A 16,785-nucleotide genomic window follows, 5' to 3' on the forward strand; every position below is an offset into this window, starting at 1 on the left:
GAGACAGGGTAGAAAGGAAGAGCAGGGCACAGAAAAATAATAAGAAACGCCTCTCTATCTCCTACCCAGCCCAGGTAGCTGCTTTTCTGTTTGGTGGCTCTATGGAGGCCGCTTTCAGAAGGACCTAAATGGTTCCTACTGTAAAGCCATTCATCTCCAGGTAGTCTTGGGTTGTGTGGGCAAGTGATGGTGGCCCTGGCCAAGACTCTGGGAATTCTGCCCCTAGATCTTTAGACAGAACTATCCATGGACCTAGCGCTGGAGAGAGTAACAGACACAGAGGGGAAAAGGAGCCAATCCCTAGTTCTGATCAGTTTCAGCTTTATCTTTGCAGCGTCAGACATGAGTTTGTTGCCTTACTGCTTCTAACTCCAAGAAGGCACCACAACAAGTTAAAACAGCAACTGAAGGAGGAAGCCGGGAACATTGGCCCTTTTATTCAAGGGGCTGGTTGTTTTACAGCACATTCCCCATTCCCACAATCTCTCTCAGCAGAGGGTGCTTTAGGGTTTACATGCAAGAATTCTTCAACTTTAGCTCCCAAGTAAAAGGGGAGGGGGGAGGAAACTGCCATATTTCGGAGGGGTGTGTGTGTTTGTGCAGCACAGTGTCTGCATTAGGGCAGCTGCTGTTCCCCACTTGCTCTTCCCATACTTCTGTGGTGCTCTGACTTACTAGTCTAGCAATGATTGTCACCCTACTGCTTCCGTCCGCATGCTTGGCCATATCTGAAGATGCCAGAATAGGCTTGGCTATATATATATTTATATATGTGTGTGTGTACCTGGCTTCTTTTAGCTCTGGCTGCCGGAAGCGGCTTTTGAGGGTCCTGTGCAGCAGTTTGCACAGCAACAATCCTGTCTGTTAGCTATCGCTAACGCCACCCATGTCCTCCGAAGCCAAGAAGAACCTCATGGGGGTGGGGGAAGGGTCAGTGGGGCTCCAGTCTTGAGGAAAGTCGCAAGGCAGCACCCCACTGAGGCTCAGTCGTCGTCCTGTTGCAGCTGCTGGTGCCTGCTCTGGTACCACAACATGGTGGGGAGGTTCTGGCAGCCTTGGTAGCGGCGCTGGCGCTCCTCTTCCCCCAGGGGTGGCACAGAGTGGCAGGGTGCCCCTGCTAATGAGACGTTGAGCAGCTGGGCTGGGGTGCCCGAGCCAAAGACTGCAGACCATGGACCCACCTGCAAGGAACGAGAGAGATTGCTTCACTTAAGTTTGCCCTGGGCCACAACTCAATCTGTCATCAGCATTAATGTTCATATAGCACTTCCAACGCATCAGTGTTTCAGGTACATTATCTAAGTATCTTAGACAATTGGCCTGTAAGGATGGCCAGTAAAGCAAACTGAATTAAGGCTGCCTGGCTGGCTTCCACATGCTCTAAAAAATGGTAAGTTTCAGTGACTTCCTTTAGTTTGTTGCATCCAACCCTGTGCCATCACTTGGAATTAACCAATTTAGCCTGGATCCATTGCACTTGATTAAAAAATCAGTTCAAACTACCTTGAATGTACACTCCTTTTCCTTTTAATGGCAATGGTCTGTTTTTGAGCAGTAAAACTAATTGGGTGGGATGTAATAAAACACATGTTTTTCTTTCCAAATGTGCCATATTGCACATCAAAAGACTCCTTTAGTGCAAGCTACCTTCCACAAACTTCAGGTGTCAATCTCTAATTGTCATCACAGATGGCTTGTGTGTCAGTTACATGAGCAAAGGTTGGCTCTGGCCATTTGCCAAGTTCTAGTTTTCAGCATTGCTGCCTCTACACCTAAGCATTTATTTCTCAGTCTGTTGTGCTGCCCAATTGATTCCCAACACTTTCCCTACGCACAGAGGAGAAACCAAACTGGTTGCAAGATGGTGCATAAGATGGCTTGGCCTTACCAGGAGCTGTGATCTGCCCTGAACTTGCTGCACAGCTCAGGCCAGTTTTCATCTATGTTAACTGGCTAAACACCAATGTCCCTACTCCCCTCTCCCCTCCCCTGGAACTGGGAGTAGAGCCCAGGGAGTGCTGCCACCCAGTTAGTGATCCTGCCACTAGAAGCAGCCACTTTGAACTGGAGAGACACCTGTTGCTAATGCCACCTGCCAAAAGCAATTTGAGGATGGGCTTCCTAATCACTATTTTGAGCCTCCTGGTATTTATGTCCAGAACAAACAAATGCATCCTTGCCATCTCTTGAGGGACCATAAATTGGTGGCAGAGCATATGCATGCAGAAGGTAGCAGGTTCGAAACCCGGTGTCCCCAGTTAAAAGGACCTGACAGCAGGCAACATGAAACCTGAGAGCCACTGCCAGAGTAGACAACATTGGACAATTAGCCTGACTCCATATGTTCCTATGCTCTGCAAACACCACGCCTTGGACTCCGAACAATCACTGCCCACCTTCCTTCCATGGCACTTACCGGCAACAAATGCTGGAGGAGGCACTGGTCAGGCTGCAGTCCGGCCCAGAACTCGGCAAAAGCTGACCCACCGCTGGCGGTAGTGGCAGTGGCGGTGGTGGTGCTACGTATGAGCACCACGTTGGGATGGCGCCGTGATGCCCGCAGCTTCTTTGTCAGTGGCCCCGGATAGCTCTGGTCAAGGAAGAGGAGAACCCGGCGAGCGTTGCAGCTCTCCAGGTCTGCTAGCAGCTCCGAGATGGGGTACCGCTCCTTAGGATCTGCCTGTTGCAGGGAAGGGACAGCTCATCAGCACCTGCCCCTTGGTCACAGACACACACGCACACCCCTCCCCGCTCCACAGTTGGGAGATCAAGGGGATTCCACTGCCTGGGAGTTAAAAGGAGCGGATTAAATGGGGAAGAGCAAGACAGGGCGAGCACCCACTGCAAAGGCCGGTGTTGTTTTCTCCCTGCAGGCACACATGAAAGAGCTGGACGGCCCTTTGAAGGGAACAGAGGAGAGGAGAGGGCTGCAGCCTCCACCTGCAGTTCTGTCAGCATCTCTCCTTCCTCCAGTCGGGCTTCCCAGGACATGCTGGGACAGGTGGGATGACCTCCTCCTCCTCCTTCACCCCACTGCCAAAAGTGGCTCACTTCACTTTCCATTTCCAGCCTAGGAAACCCCAAAGGAAACTTGGCAAATGGCCAAATGCAGCCCTTTGAGAAGGGCTGGTGCCGCTTTGTATGTGTGCACAAGCATCTTAGGCAGCTGCTCCGCATTTTCCTGCCCCAGTTGGGTTCACTTGGCACCCCGACTTCACAGCTCCCTGCAAGCAATTGATATTGGCTTACCCCCATGTGATAAATGCATTATATTGTTAGCACCCCCATTCCCTGCTTGGCTACGCAGGTGACATTAGCATCGATAGCCAAGGTCCTTTTTTGAATGTATCGTGATGAAGTAGGGTTCATTCATTTAACAAGATGCATATACCGCTTGACTGCTGTAAAACCTCCAATCGGTTTTACTTGTAAGTTAACCTGCTCCTGCTGCTGCTTGCTTTATTCTGCACCAGCCTGTAGCTTTCCCCAACAAGCAACTTTCATCAGCGCTTGGCTGAACACTGGGCAGGTGGCCTGTGGCTGTGGCTATTGTCACGAATTCAAAATTCTAACTTTTTAAAAGTGAGGAGCAATGAAGTTTCCTATTGGCTTTCTATGGGTCAGCGTACAGCTGTCTCAATTCACCTGGAGACAATTCCTGGGCAGAGCCACAGACTCCTTGACAAAATAATCTATTTAATAGCATTGCTCATGGGGACTAATTTAGACCATTTCCTCAATGTATTTCTCCCTCTGATCTGTCTCTTCCTCTGCCTAACTTACCTGGTGGGTTACTCCCCCCAATAAATTGGCAAGAGATGTGCCCCAAGAGATGATATCCCTGCTGTGAAATAAGCAGCACCACTTTGTAACTTGTGCGGTACTGTATTTCTTGTGCCCCCACACGTTAATTCACATATAGAGGCTGTGCACCAGAGGAGGGCTGGGAGGGAGAGAGGGAAGAGGCACATACCCTTCTCTCCTCCTACAGTGATGTTATACCTATATCCATGCCACCCCACCATCCTTTGATAATACACACCCCATCCATCCTTAAGCTCTGGAGGGTTTTGTCTGCACATGCAAAATTCCACTAGAAGAGGGTTGATATCAATAGTGGGGACAGAGGATGGGATAGAACCTTCCTCCTATCATAGCTAAGGCCAAAGGGCTAAAAAAACTGGACCATTCCCATCATACCTGAACAATGATGATAGATCAGCTTGGCTTGGCAATTTTTAAAAATATCCTCAAAAAAAGAAAACAGCAGCAGGTTCATTTTGTCTCCTATACCCTTTTGAAACGTGGCTCTTTTGGGGGAGGTGTTATTAGGTTATTGTACTTATTTTGATTTTATATATTGTGATCTTTTCTGTGAACCGCCCTGAGACCTCTGGGTATAGGGTGGTATATAAATTCACTCAATCAATCAATACAGAAATGGCTTGTGATGTTTCATAAGGGGAGTAGAGAGACGAGTGCCTGGGACAGCCAATGTTGGTGGCTCCATGGGCAAGCGCTGCCCTGCTCCTCCTAGACAGCCTCTCCCTGGCTTCCAGCCCTAACCCCCCACTTACAATGCCATTACGGTTGGCATCCCACAGCAGCATGGTGCCATCGCTGGCTGCTGGGCTGTTGAGGTAGAGCACCAGCGAGTCGGCGCAGTGGAGGCTCCTGCAGACCAGGGCCAGGTGGGAGCGAATGGCCAGCTTCTCGGTGGCTGGGTGCACGTCGCCCATCTCCACAGTCACTGTCCGGAAAAGAAGAGGGAGAGAGGGATCTGCTAGTCCCATGTCCCACAAGCCTGTCTCCTCCCTCTAACCCACTCCAGTCTTGTACACCAAAGCAGCAGTCCCCCCTCCCACAGATCACCCAAAAACCATTGGTCTTGGCACACCACTTAATGTTTTTTTCTCTCTGTTGTACCAATTAGAATATACCATGCTAGATGCTGCCTGATTTTTCAAGCTGTATTCTGAGTCCTCCTTATACGTGTTTTATTGCGTTCTGTTGATTCAAATTGTAGTGTAATAAAACGCAAGGAAAGAAAAATGAAGAAGCATGAAAATACAATTGAGTATTTAATGCGAACCACCTGAAAGCAGCTTGACCACAGTTTGGGAACACCTTCCCCGTGGCATCCTCATTCCTCCTACCGCCACTTGCTCCCTGCCACCACATCCTGCTCATCTGGGAAGGGGCCAGAGTTGGGAGCAGCATGGGAATATTTGCTAGGCTCCCTCATTAGCCCACTCTGCAAAATGCCCCACAGGTGGTTTGGTCCATGCCGTGCAGGCCTGTAATTTTTGCAGGGACGTGTAACCCAAAGGCAAGATTTCCCCAGGGCTAGATTACTTATGCATTCACACCCAGCATTTTCTCAAGTGGGATGGACAAGTAGGGTGACACTCTGAAATGCAATACACCCCCCCCAATGCAGAACCTTGGTAGCAGGGAGAAGGAAGTGCCAAGAACAGAGTCTTGCCTCTGAAGAGCAGCTCATGGCGCCCCGACACCCCTGAGTAGGGCTGGGGGGGATATATTGATATATCATTTAAAACCAGTTTCTGGCCCCATTGCGATAACTGTTTCAAAATAAATGACCCGGCAATATATCATGAATTACATATGTGCGTGAGCGTACGTATTATGCACAAATCACAATATTGGAAAAAACAGGAAACCACCCAGTGCTTCTGTGTCTCCCTGAGTTGAATGAGCAGATGCTCTTCCCTCCCTTTTCTCTCTCTCTCTCTCTCTCTCTCTGTGTGTGTGTGTGCCTGTGCCTGCGCTTGGAAGCAGCCAGCAGAAAGCACAGTTTTGTGAAGCTAGCTGATGCTGAAATTTAAGGAAGTCCCTCCAGCTTGAGTGAGCAGGAGCAGCATTGGGACTTGCTCAGCTGTAGGGCCGGGCAAAGTATCTCGACTTATCTCCTCCTTCCTCCTTATTTTAGACATCATGAGATATCAGTCTATCACAATATTTAGCTGGTGATATATCACAATGTTGAAAGCCAGGTTATCGCCCAGCCCTACCTATGGGCACTGAAAAGTCACCCCCCCCTAAGGAAACCAAGAGCCCCATCCCACCCTTGCAGCCGACAGCTGGTACCTGAGGCCTGCCCCTCGCTCGCGAAGAAGGCCTTAATGTGCTCTTGGCGGAAGCCGTTGCGTCGAAGCATCTGGTAGAAGAGCAGCAGGTTCTGCGCATGGCGGGGGTAGGTGACCTGCTCCTGCCAGCCACCTGGGGGAGAAGCACGGTAAGCAATCCAGGGGGAAAAACATGGTGGAAGAGAGGCTGAAGCTGGTTGCAAGGGGCATAGGAGCACTAACACTGCCCCTCAAGGAGAAAAGGGGCCCCTTAAGCTCATGCCCAGTAGAACAAAGCTGTAGCTCAGTAGCAGAGCATGTACTTGCACACAGAAAGAGCCGGGTTCAATCCTCGGCATCTCCAGATAAGGTTGGGCATGTCCGCTGTCTGAAACCTTGGAGAGCCACTGCCAGTCAGAGTGGCCAATACTCAGCTAGGTGGACCAATGGGCTGACGCAGCACAAGGCTGAGCCTCCAATCAGATTCACCCTCATCTATCCGCTGGCCAAATGCAATGGCTTGCAGTGGTGTATGGTCAGTGGACTGGGGGACTAGGCTAGTCCCCTAAATGTCCCTGCTAAATTAGAATATTGACGTATTCATGCCTGGCACTTCCTTCCTAAAGCCCAGGAAGCTTCTGCCAGCTTAGGGAGGGAAGCGCGATGCTCCAACCAAGCCCAAGAGTCCTTCCACCACCTTCCCAAAGCCCACCTGGCCTGGGAAGCTTCTGCCTGGCTTAGGGAGGGAGGCACGATGCTCTCTCACACCCCCCCTCCTGCAATCGCCATCACAAGCTGGTGCCTCTGGCCCTGTTACCCTAGGAAAAATTTCACCTCACACCATTGATGGCTTCAGATTCCCAGAACCAGCAGCTCCTCACAGCCCCCAGGCACCACTTCTCACCTGCAATCAGCACGGCGTGGTCACACGTCTGGTACATGCGGCAAGACTTGTACAGCGGAAGCTGCTGCCGGTGGCAGCGCCGCGTGTTCTTGTTGAGTTCGCAGTAAGCGGCTGTGGAGCTGGAGCTCACAAGGGGCAGGGGCTCTGGGCAGGGGCTGTATCCACGGAGATCTGGGAAAGAAAAGGAAGTGTAGCAGGACAGCAGGAGGGGAAAGAATCTCAGGCCCATGGAGCAGACCCAGACAGACACTTGAACTGTCATGGGGGTCCCTTCGCAACGAGGTCTGGGTAACCACTCTTATCATTTTCAATGGGGTCATTCCACAACAGATCACCACACCTTTACAACATCTGTGCTACAGACTCTCAGACCTTGGGATTATTGAAATATAGACAACAAAAAATGAATCCATTCATATGGGGTCTAAGAGACCCATTATTTTTTTTAAGCAATTGGGACAGAAGTTACTTCTGGGGCGCTGCCAGGATTCAAGGCCCTGAAGCTCAAACTCCATTAGTTTCAAAGTAGATCTACCTCTGGACACAGGAAATAAGAAAATGATTGGTGAGTTGAGATGCCCTAGGCCAAGGGCAAACTTGGGACAATTAACTTCCAGTTCTGTGGTGCTTCCTTCCAGCTGAGATTCCAACACCTTTTGAAGACCTTTTCTGTTTCAGCAGGCACTTTAAGAAAGTTTTCTGCTTTTTTACAGTTTTAACTGATTAGTGTATCTTTTTAACCTTACTGTACACCGCTTAGGGACTAAGGTGTTAAGCGGTATAAAAACGGTTGAAATAAATAAATAAATAAATAAATAAATAAATAGGTGGTCACATTGTTCTCCCCCTTCTCATTTTGTCCTCACAACCAGGTAGGTTAGGCTGAGAGACAGTGACTGGTCCAAGGTCACCCTATGAGCTTCAAGGCTGAGTGGGGATCTGAACCTCAGTCTCCCAGGTCCTAACCAGGCAATCTAACCACTGAGCCAGACTGTCATCTACCTGCTGCATCCCCTCTTCCTCCACTGCCCACGTATCAACCTTTGGACTTCCTAAATCCTGAAAGTGGGGAAGTCTCCTTTGTGGTTTACAATCCTGATCCTGTAACCCTGCCCCCCTCCACCCCACTGCCCGTCCAATCCAGGGACTTACCCACACAGTTCAGCTTTTGCAGGTGTTTGGGGTCCTGTGCCCCCACTACCATGGGCAGGAAATGGATCTCACAGAGACCGACGGGGGGCTCCTCGCGGCGGATGCGTCTCACAGACCGCTGGCTCCTTCCCTTGCCACGGCCCGGTCGGCGCTTCAGCTGGTTCTCACAGCGGCTCCTCTGGGCTGGAATCAAGCATTCGTATCCGCCTGCAGGCAAAGAACAAACATGTCTGGAATAAAACCTGCTGAGAAAGTTCCCTATACAGTGTCTTCTAAAAGTCAGATCATTGTTTATTTCCTTGACATTGTTCCACAGGCCGGGTGCAACTACCGAGAAGGCCCTCTGCATGGTTCCCTGTAGCTTCACATCTTGCAATGAGGGAACTGCCAGAAGGCCCTTGTAGCCGGACCTCAGTGTCTGGGTTGAAAGATGGGGGCGGAGACGCTCCTTCAGGTATACTGGACCGAGGCTGTTTAGGGCTTCACAGGTCATCATCAATACTTTGAATTGTGCTCAGAAATGTACCAGGAGCCAATGGAGGTCTTTCAGGACCAGTGTTATATGGCCCAGTGGCCGCTCCCAGTCACTAATCTGACAGCCGCATTCTAGATTAGTTGTAGTTTCTGGGTCACCTTCAAAGGTAGCCCCACGCAGAGTGCATTGCCGTAGTCCAAGTGGGAGATAACCAGAGCATGTACCACTCTGGCGAGACAGTGCACAGGCAGACAGGGTCTCAGCTGGCATACCAGATGGAACTGGTAGAAAGCTGCCCTGGACACAGAATAATATATTATTATATATACATTAATATTATTTTATTTTAGTGCATGGTTTAATTTTCTTGATTTTCTTAATTTCTCCATGGGACAAGCAGAGTTCAAAAAGGTTCCAACAGATTATTAGATTCTGTGGAACAGGTGAGGGGAATGAATCTTTGCTTCAGTTGTGATCGATGAGTAGTTTATAGAGCATTCATGTGCAACACCCTCAACCCTGTGGAAAGACCTGAGAAAATATACATCTTGTTTTTCTTTATTTTGTCTTATTATATACTGTTTATGACCATTTGCCTCCTGGTTTGCTGGGGCTTCACAATATTTTTTGCATTCTTGTTTGTATATATTATCTAAAACTTCAATAAAAATATTAAAACAACAAGCCATAATCACTTGTGCATACTACATCTCTACTGAAAACTCTGCAGAACCAAGTCAGAATCTTGTCTCCCCAAGCAGAATAAAAGAGGATTTCCTCCTAGAGGTGTAAAGTATGGGGTATAAAACTCCCTCCAAAAATGGAGAGGATAAGAAAGGAGTTGGTTGCTAGTTAGGCTGCAATGCTTGGCTAATTAATTCACAAGGCTGATGGATTAGAACACATTTCTGATAGGCTAAAAAAAGGACTCCATGATTAATCACACACACAAAAAGTTAATCATTTTAAAATAATGAAGGTTAATTATTTTTAAAAGAAAGAAGATGCATTCCTCCTCTGTTGTCTCAGCCACATGAGTGAAAATCTCTTCTAATATGGGACTTGCAATATACAATAATGCACATAAATATATTTCTTTTTAAGGATGCTTTCCCCCCTTTCATAATTTTTTATTTCCTCATTTACATAGAACAAATCAATTAATTAACTAAGCATGTCTAACTAATACTACTATGTCTACTCAGAAGCAAATCCTATGGAATTCAATGAAGTTTACTCCCAGGTGAGACGGTTTAGGATTAGAACAACAATCCTACTTTTCAACATCAGCAAGAAAGACTGATGTGAAGGAAACACTCCCTGGGCACAGATAAACTGTCATTTTCAGCGCCGAAGAGCAAGGAATTCTCCTTGCACAATGTAATGCTTTCTCCCTCTCCTCCCCTTTGCACACCCCCTAAATCTGTTCTGGGTGTTCCTCTCAACCCCCTGGATCAGATTTGGGGATGGCACAGCGGGGAGGGAATCCTATTGCACTAGCACAAGTATTTGGCTGATTTCCTCCTGTCACATATCTTGTACCACAGATTCTGGGATTCCTGTGTTCAAAGGGCTAAACCCTGATTCATACTAAGCCCTGAAAGACACCCTGAGTATTAGCCCATCAATGACAGTCATGCCGAGAGAGATTCCACCCAACTGAGCCTCCACCTGTCACCCTTTGCACTGCAGCACCTTCTAACTTTCCTGTACCAAACTCTTCCTCTGGTGTAGGGATGTAAGGCTGTAGGGATGGAGTTTTCCCCAGCGCGTCCCAGAAGGGAACTGGAGATGCCCCTCCAGCAGTAGATCCTTTCTCTTGGCTATCCCAAATTCTCCAAGTAACCCCTGCAGGCTGGTCTCAGGATGCCACTGCATACAGGACTGACCTAGGGACAGCGTCACACACAGCTCACTGATGGAAAGGAAACACTCCTGGAGCCTTGAAAGTCCCAACTGCACTTGCCAATTGCACTTATAAAAGCATGTGTGTGGAAGGCAGAGGAGATGAGAACAGGAGCATATGTGAAAGGAGGATGCTGGAGAAGCCAGGCAGCCTTCCTTACAGATTTCACTGGCTCATAAGATCAGAGGGAACCCAAAGATCAGTCCGTAGTAAGCAGGTGCTCCTCACATCTCACACCAAACCCTCTACCCTGCTTTTAGCTCCTACCATGGAAATCAGTGTCTGGCAAAGAGGAAGAGCCAGGATTACTGCAGAGCAGGCAACTAGATCCCTCGAGCAACAGAGACAAGTCACAAGGTGGAGACCCCAAATTACTCCTCAGTCTTATCTGGGAGGACATCATCTTGCAACCCCAAACATTGCTCCTACACTGTGGAATGTTTCTCCCTCTGCCATACCTGAAGTATCATCCATCAGCTGATTTTCTTGAAAAGACGTATCTTTTGGCTCAAGCTTTTCCTGGAACCCTGATTCTATAATAACTGTTTTCCTGGGTTGCTGTTTTTTAATGTTCTATCTGTTTTTAGGATACTGTCTAATTTTCTTTTTTGTGGATTTCTGTACACTGTTTAGAGGTTTTTTAATATTAAGCAGCCTAGAAATGCTTTTAATCAATCAATCAATCAATCAATCAATCAAATATAAAAACTGCTTTTAATTAATTCCAGATTAGCCCATCCTCAGTGGAAACTTTATTGGACAGTTTATCTCCCGCCTCAACATTCTCTTCCCTGTCTTTTAAGATACTGGGGCAAAGGGCACTCTGCCCCAAGCGATGCTGAAAAAGAAGCTACAAAATATCTGAAGAGGTGATCCAGTGCGTGAGGAAGAACACCAGAAGGAGGATTAAGGTGCATAAACCAGCCAGTAATTTTCGTGAGAAAAGAATGTCCCGATGATAAGGCGGGTGACAGGGTGCAGCAGTTGGGATACTGAATCTTGGGGAAGGGAAGGGTAGGTGCAAGTGCCTGTTTTGTAAACCAGAGCGGCACTGGCCCTCAGATATGACTGGATCTCATATCTAACCGCTGTACAACGTTTATTTAAACCACCTTATTTTATGCCGGGTCATCTGATGTAGACGCCTTTACAGCGCAGATCAGATGCTGGGGGGGGGGGGTGTCCTGCATATGCTTAGGATCAGGCTCCTCTATACGATTGCTCCTTGTAGGTTAGGGTTGAAATGCGGGCAGATTTGAGCACAAATGCCAGATCTGATCTGGATCCTGGCACCATGGAACGGGAGGAAAAAGGAAGCCTGGGGTGGGATGGGCGCAAGCCAATATGTTCTCTGCTGGGAGTGGTCGTCCACGGGGCGCGCGTGGCCTGAGGATGCGGCATTCACTCACCCACGTAGAGGCTGTCGCGACTCCGGCACCGGCGCGGGCTGACGTTGAAGTCGACATAGAAGAGCAGGAGTGGGTGGCCGAAGTTGGCGCCCGGGGTGGGGTCCAGCACGAGGATGGCGTCTTGCGCGGAGGGCGCGCCGGTGGGGCGCAGCGGGCTGCCGCTCTGGTTGCGGCCGGCCACGAAGGGCGGAGCGCCGGGCCTGTCTCCCCAGCCGTCGGGCAGCAGCGCCCGCACCTTGTGGCCCGGGCGGGCGGGCTCGGAGACATAGACGGCGGGCCCGGGCCCCTGGGAAAGGCGCGCCAGGCGCTGGCACTGCGGCCGCGGCAAGAGCCCGCCGCGCTCGGGACACTGCGCCGCCGCCACGTGCCGAAGCGCCGCCGCCGCCCAGCGCGCCACCCGCGCCTCGGAGAAGCGGTTCCCCGACGGGGCGACCGCGCACGGCCAAGCGAGGGAGGCAGCGGCCAGCGCCAACAGCAGCGGGGCCATGGGGCGGCTGGAGCCCTCGCCGTGCGCCCCGCAGCAGCTCCGCGCGCTCTGCCCGGCCAGCGGGGCTCCGAGTCCCCGCCCTGCCCCGACAGGAGGAGGAGGAGGAGACGGAGGTGGCTGCGGGTGGGGGGAGCCGAGGACTGCGTCCCTCCCAGACCCGCGTCCCCTTTTGCTGCTTCCTGGGCTGCTCCTATTGCCCCACCCTGCTGCCCCTGCTGCTTCTCTCCGACGGGGCGGCTCGTTCCTCTCCCGGCGCCCTCGTCTGCTCTCCACACGGAGAACGACAAGAATCCACCAAGACAGATTTAGACCCCCCCCAGTTGGGCGCCTTCGGTTAAGAGGAAGGAGGCAGCACGAGGAAAGGCATAAGCAGTTATTTTTCAAATTTCTAAACTGGCCCAGCCCTGAAAAATGTACAGCAACAATGAAGAAAAGGGCCTCTAAACATATGGAGAGTGTGTTTGTCATCATTAACCATCGGTAGGACATGGACGAACACCCAGGAGAGTTATCCAGGTCGACCTCTTTCCCCCCCAAAAAAGGAGAGTCGATGTAGAATCTTACGCAACAATTCCCACCTGGCCCGTTGAATTTTCGAGGGTTTATATCTGAGTAGAAGTGGTAAGGCTTGGGCTGTTAGTGTGGCTTTCCTGTTTCCCATTCCAATTAATGGAAACATCGTTCCAAGGGGCACAGAACTCTCGAGCATAAGCTCAGCGTGTGCACCGCCCTTTCATGCGAAGACTGTCTGCAGCTCACACCCGGAGGGACGAGACCTCGCGGGTGGGATCCGTGTTACTAACTTCCCTCATATTAAACCTGAATTGAAATAATCCACGTTCATAGCCGGTATATATTGAACACTGCGCTTCTGAAGGCAACAACGGCCTCTTTCATGAATGAATGAAGGTGAGCATGACTTGGACGGAGGCGCGCACTGTGCTGGGGAAAACCGAATTATTTGGGTTGCCGAAAGAGCTCTCCCAACATCAGTGTGGCAGATAGGGCCGGCCGTGGGGCCAGAGTCCAATGCTCTGAAGCTTGAGGGGCGGGGGGACAAATGACCATCCCAAGAGTGGCAGATGGGGGAGCAGCAAATAGGCATGGCATCAGCATCTTGGACGGAAAGGAGCACGATGGAGCCCAACAGGACTCATGCTGGTTATACTCTCAAACTCAGAACGCAAAGGAGAAACGTGCTAAGAGGAAGGCAGGCTTGGCAAATCCACACCGTGATCAACTCCTGCCCGGGAACCAATGTCCCGCTGTGGAAGGACGTGTGGGTCCAAAATTGGCCTCCACAGTCACTTACGGACTCATGGTTAAAACCGTGTTTATGGAAGACAATCTTACTCGGCTACGAGTGATCGCCGAAGAAAGACAGGATCCTTTCGTTCTTCATACAGAAAGATAAGGGACTGCAGGCTGGGCATGCACATGATTACAGATGCTTGGCTCATTATTATTCTTTTAAAAACACATTATCCCTTTCTTCAACAAAATGCTACTTATTCATGCATGAATGTGCTTACCATTTGAGAAACAGAAGCAACACCTGTTTTATTCTTGTAGTCATGATAGTGCTATGATTTAAGTGAGTTTAAAATGTGAAAAAAATTGGAGTTACCAAACTCTCTTGTGTAGGGCGTCCAGAAATGTAGCCATTGTAAAGCATGGAATTAAGAGCAGTGTGCAAGAGAGGAGGAGAAATGTTTATTTCTGTTGTGAGGAGTACATTAACACTTTGTTGCAGCACTGCTGGCTGCTGAGGGGGCCATTAACAAAAGTAGAACCTCACTTTCAGAAATTGAAGGTCACCTCCAGAAATCAATAGACCAAGAGCATTTCAGCTTCACAGAACATCACAGCACAAAGGGCAATTAGGATGCAACAGGGCTGGATTTTTTTCAAGTATCAAACTCTGGTTTTTTGTTGTTTAGAAAAGAACAAGTGCAGCAGTGCCTCTGAAGTTAATTGGTCTATTGCAAAGTGCAATGAACTTTACTACCACAAATGCAATAAACCACTTAGCCTCTAAAGTGAGTTGAAGGGTCCCCCCCTTTTCTTTCTTTTCACAGCAAGAGGTTACCACTGATAACTGATTTATTTGTCTCAGTATTTAAAATAAAGATTAGCGGCAGTTGTTTCTGATACAACAGAAATCAAATTATTGCTCATTAAGCATAGGATTTGAAATGTCCAGTGTTACAGTAATCAGAGTTGACCCTGTCTTCCCTTGATCTTTAATTCTCACCTTGTGATGTTGAGAAACCTGTGTGTGTTTACAGGCTTATCACCTTCTGCCTCTATTTGAGTAATCTGGGACAGTTGTTGGCCTAGGAAATTAGAACAATTTTGCAACCAGCTTGAAAGTCCCTACAGTTGAGAAGATCTCTGTCCTTCCTGTTGGTTCAAGTAGCAATTTTTCACAATGGTTGCTGCTGCTGTTGCCACCAACCTCCTATGACTCGGTCCAGTAAGTCCAGGAGAGGCCCTGCATTCAGTCACAGAATTCCTGCATGTTCCATTCACAAGTACTGCAGTAATGTGCTGAGAGCTGGATATCCCAGCAGGCAGAGCCAGGGTGGACAATGGTCAGGTATGATGGGAACTGTAGTCAATAACATATGGAGGGCTAAATATTATTATAGGATGAATACGCGAGCAGGATTTGAACCATGGGCAACAGAAGGGATTAAAGATTATAGTAGTTTTGTTAAGGTTCAAGAGACAGAAGACAGTGCAGCAGAGGGAGAGAAACAGAAACACCATGGAAAAGTCGGTAGGAAGTTGGGGAAAAAATGGTTTTATTATGTGTTGAAATGCATGTGTGAAATTTTGGAAAACTTCAGAAAAAAAGAACACATGGAGGGCTACAGGTTATCTACCTATGGTGTAGCGCTATAAGGGAAGTCAGATAGGCTTTTGGATGCATAGGGGTCACCCCCCACTTCATACAGTGAGGGGGCTTTGTAGATAATGCGATGTATGAATAGTGGTGCAAGTGAATCTGGCAGCATTAGAAAGTGCTGCATCAAGTGCCCAAATTCACCCCACTGCAAATATGCACTTCCTTTATATATAGCACTGATGATGCACCTGACGTTAGTGTATGAATCGGACACCTCTCAACGTTTTAGGCCAAACCTGCACCATTTATGATGCAGCCAGCCAAACACAGCCCATCAACTGTCTACGGCTGCCTCCCAAGTGTTCTGCAGCCTTCCATTTCTCCCATCTCAGGAAGGCAGGAAATACAGATTTCAGTCCTGTGAAGGTTTGCCTTGGATGGCAGCTGGGATGGATTCAGCTTGGTGCCTGCCACATCCTAAAGGCTTGTTTTAGCTCAAGGTCATTTTCCGTTCTCTAGGCAGATGCCCTAACTATGCTGCAAATGACAGCTGCTGGGACCATATCCCTGCATCCACCTGCTCCATCCTCAGATAACACTGCTACTCTATGATAGTTGCTGTAAAATATCAAAAAGCTTTTTGTTTTATATATATTGGCTAAAATAACTTTAAATAAAAAACTTGAGTTCAAAATAAAAAACTAAAATGCTCAAAGCTTACAGCTAAGTTGCACCAAACACAATGGGCCAAATCCAACATTGCACTATTAAGAATGTTGTCTGTGCAAGTGTATCAGCTTGCCAGATGGAACGATCCCCCTCCCCCACTGTTCTGGGGGTTCTCCTGACCACCTCCAGTGCTGATTTTTGGAGGCACAGGGAGTCCCATTGCAGAGAATGTCTGTTGAAATGTTTCACTAGGTTAATCACACCCACAGAGCCATGTAAGAAAGAAAACCAAACACAGCTGCCACCTGATACTTCAGGTGCCCTTCTATGTAGAAAACAAATATAAAAATAAAATATTGTATTTATGATTGTGGGCTTCCTACTGGATCCAGGGTTATCTAAGGCATGAGGAGCCAAGAGATGCCATCCTAATCATCCAGAGCCATTTTCCAACTGCATGCTATCCAATTATCTGAGCTATGCAATGTGTTCAGTTTCAAGTTATGAACATATACAACTCTACCACTGAAAGAGCATTGAGAGCTATTGCCCAAGTCCTGAATGAACCTTATCTTGCCCACTATGAGCCCTTGCTTATGAAATTTTAGAAGGCCCTTGCAGCCCGATCCTATCCATGCCCTTTTGTTCAATTCTAAAATTTTACTTTCAGATCAGCGTGCATCAGCCTTTAAGCAAAACATCTTCCTTAGTATCCATGCATGCGTACAGAGAGAAGAAAAAGAGAGCAAGTCTGGTCTTTCAGCATATAATATTGGGTTGCATGACCAAAGGATTTGAACTAGGCTTTTAGGTTGCATAAAGGCTCTCTTTCACTGCAAATCA

General features: G+C 48.6%; 1 protein-coding gene across 1 annotated transcript; it reads right to left on the reverse strand.

Annotated features, from left to right (window-relative positions):
• Positions 1–405: 405 nt before the first annotated feature.
• LOC128420019 (uncharacterized) lies at positions 406–12,727 on the reverse strand. The gene is made up of 7 exons (XM_053401385.1): positions 11,936–12,727; positions 8,146–8,352; positions 6,994–7,164; positions 6,112–6,243; positions 4,578–4,750; positions 2,417–2,680; positions 406–1,181 (listed from the first exon to the last, which is right to left on the reverse strand). The coding sequence occupies exons 1-7, from the start codon at positions 12,420–12,422 to the stop codon at positions 984–986; spliced, it is 1,632 nt and encodes a 543-aa protein (XP_053257360.1). The 5' UTR covers positions 12,423–12,727; the 3' UTR covers positions 406–983.
• Positions 12,728–16,785: the final 4,058 nt, after the last annotated feature.

Source organism: Podarcis raffonei, chromosome 1, assembly GCF_027172205.1.
Source record: "Podarcis raffonei isolate rPodRaf1 chromosome 1, rPodRaf1.pri, whole genome shotgun sequence".
Taxonomy (NCBI): domain Eukaryota; kingdom Metazoa; phylum Chordata; class Lepidosauria; order Squamata; family Lacertidae; genus Podarcis; species Podarcis raffonei.

Bases quoted from the DNA above. Each gene is read 5' to 3' on its own strand.
- LOC128420019 (XM_053401385.1), bottom strand. From the start codon at position 12,422: ATGGCCCCGCTGCTGTTGGCGCTGGCCGCTGCCTCCCTCGCTTGGCCG. The intron at 7,165-8,145 runs GTAAGTCCCTGG...TTTCTTTCCCAG, and splicing joins GCAAAAGCTGAACTGTGTGG to ATCTCCGTGGATACAGCCCC. The intron at 1,182-2,416 runs GTAAGTGCCATG...CGTTCCTTGCAG, and splicing joins TCCTCCAGCATTTGTTGCCG to GTGGGTCCATGGTCTGCAGT.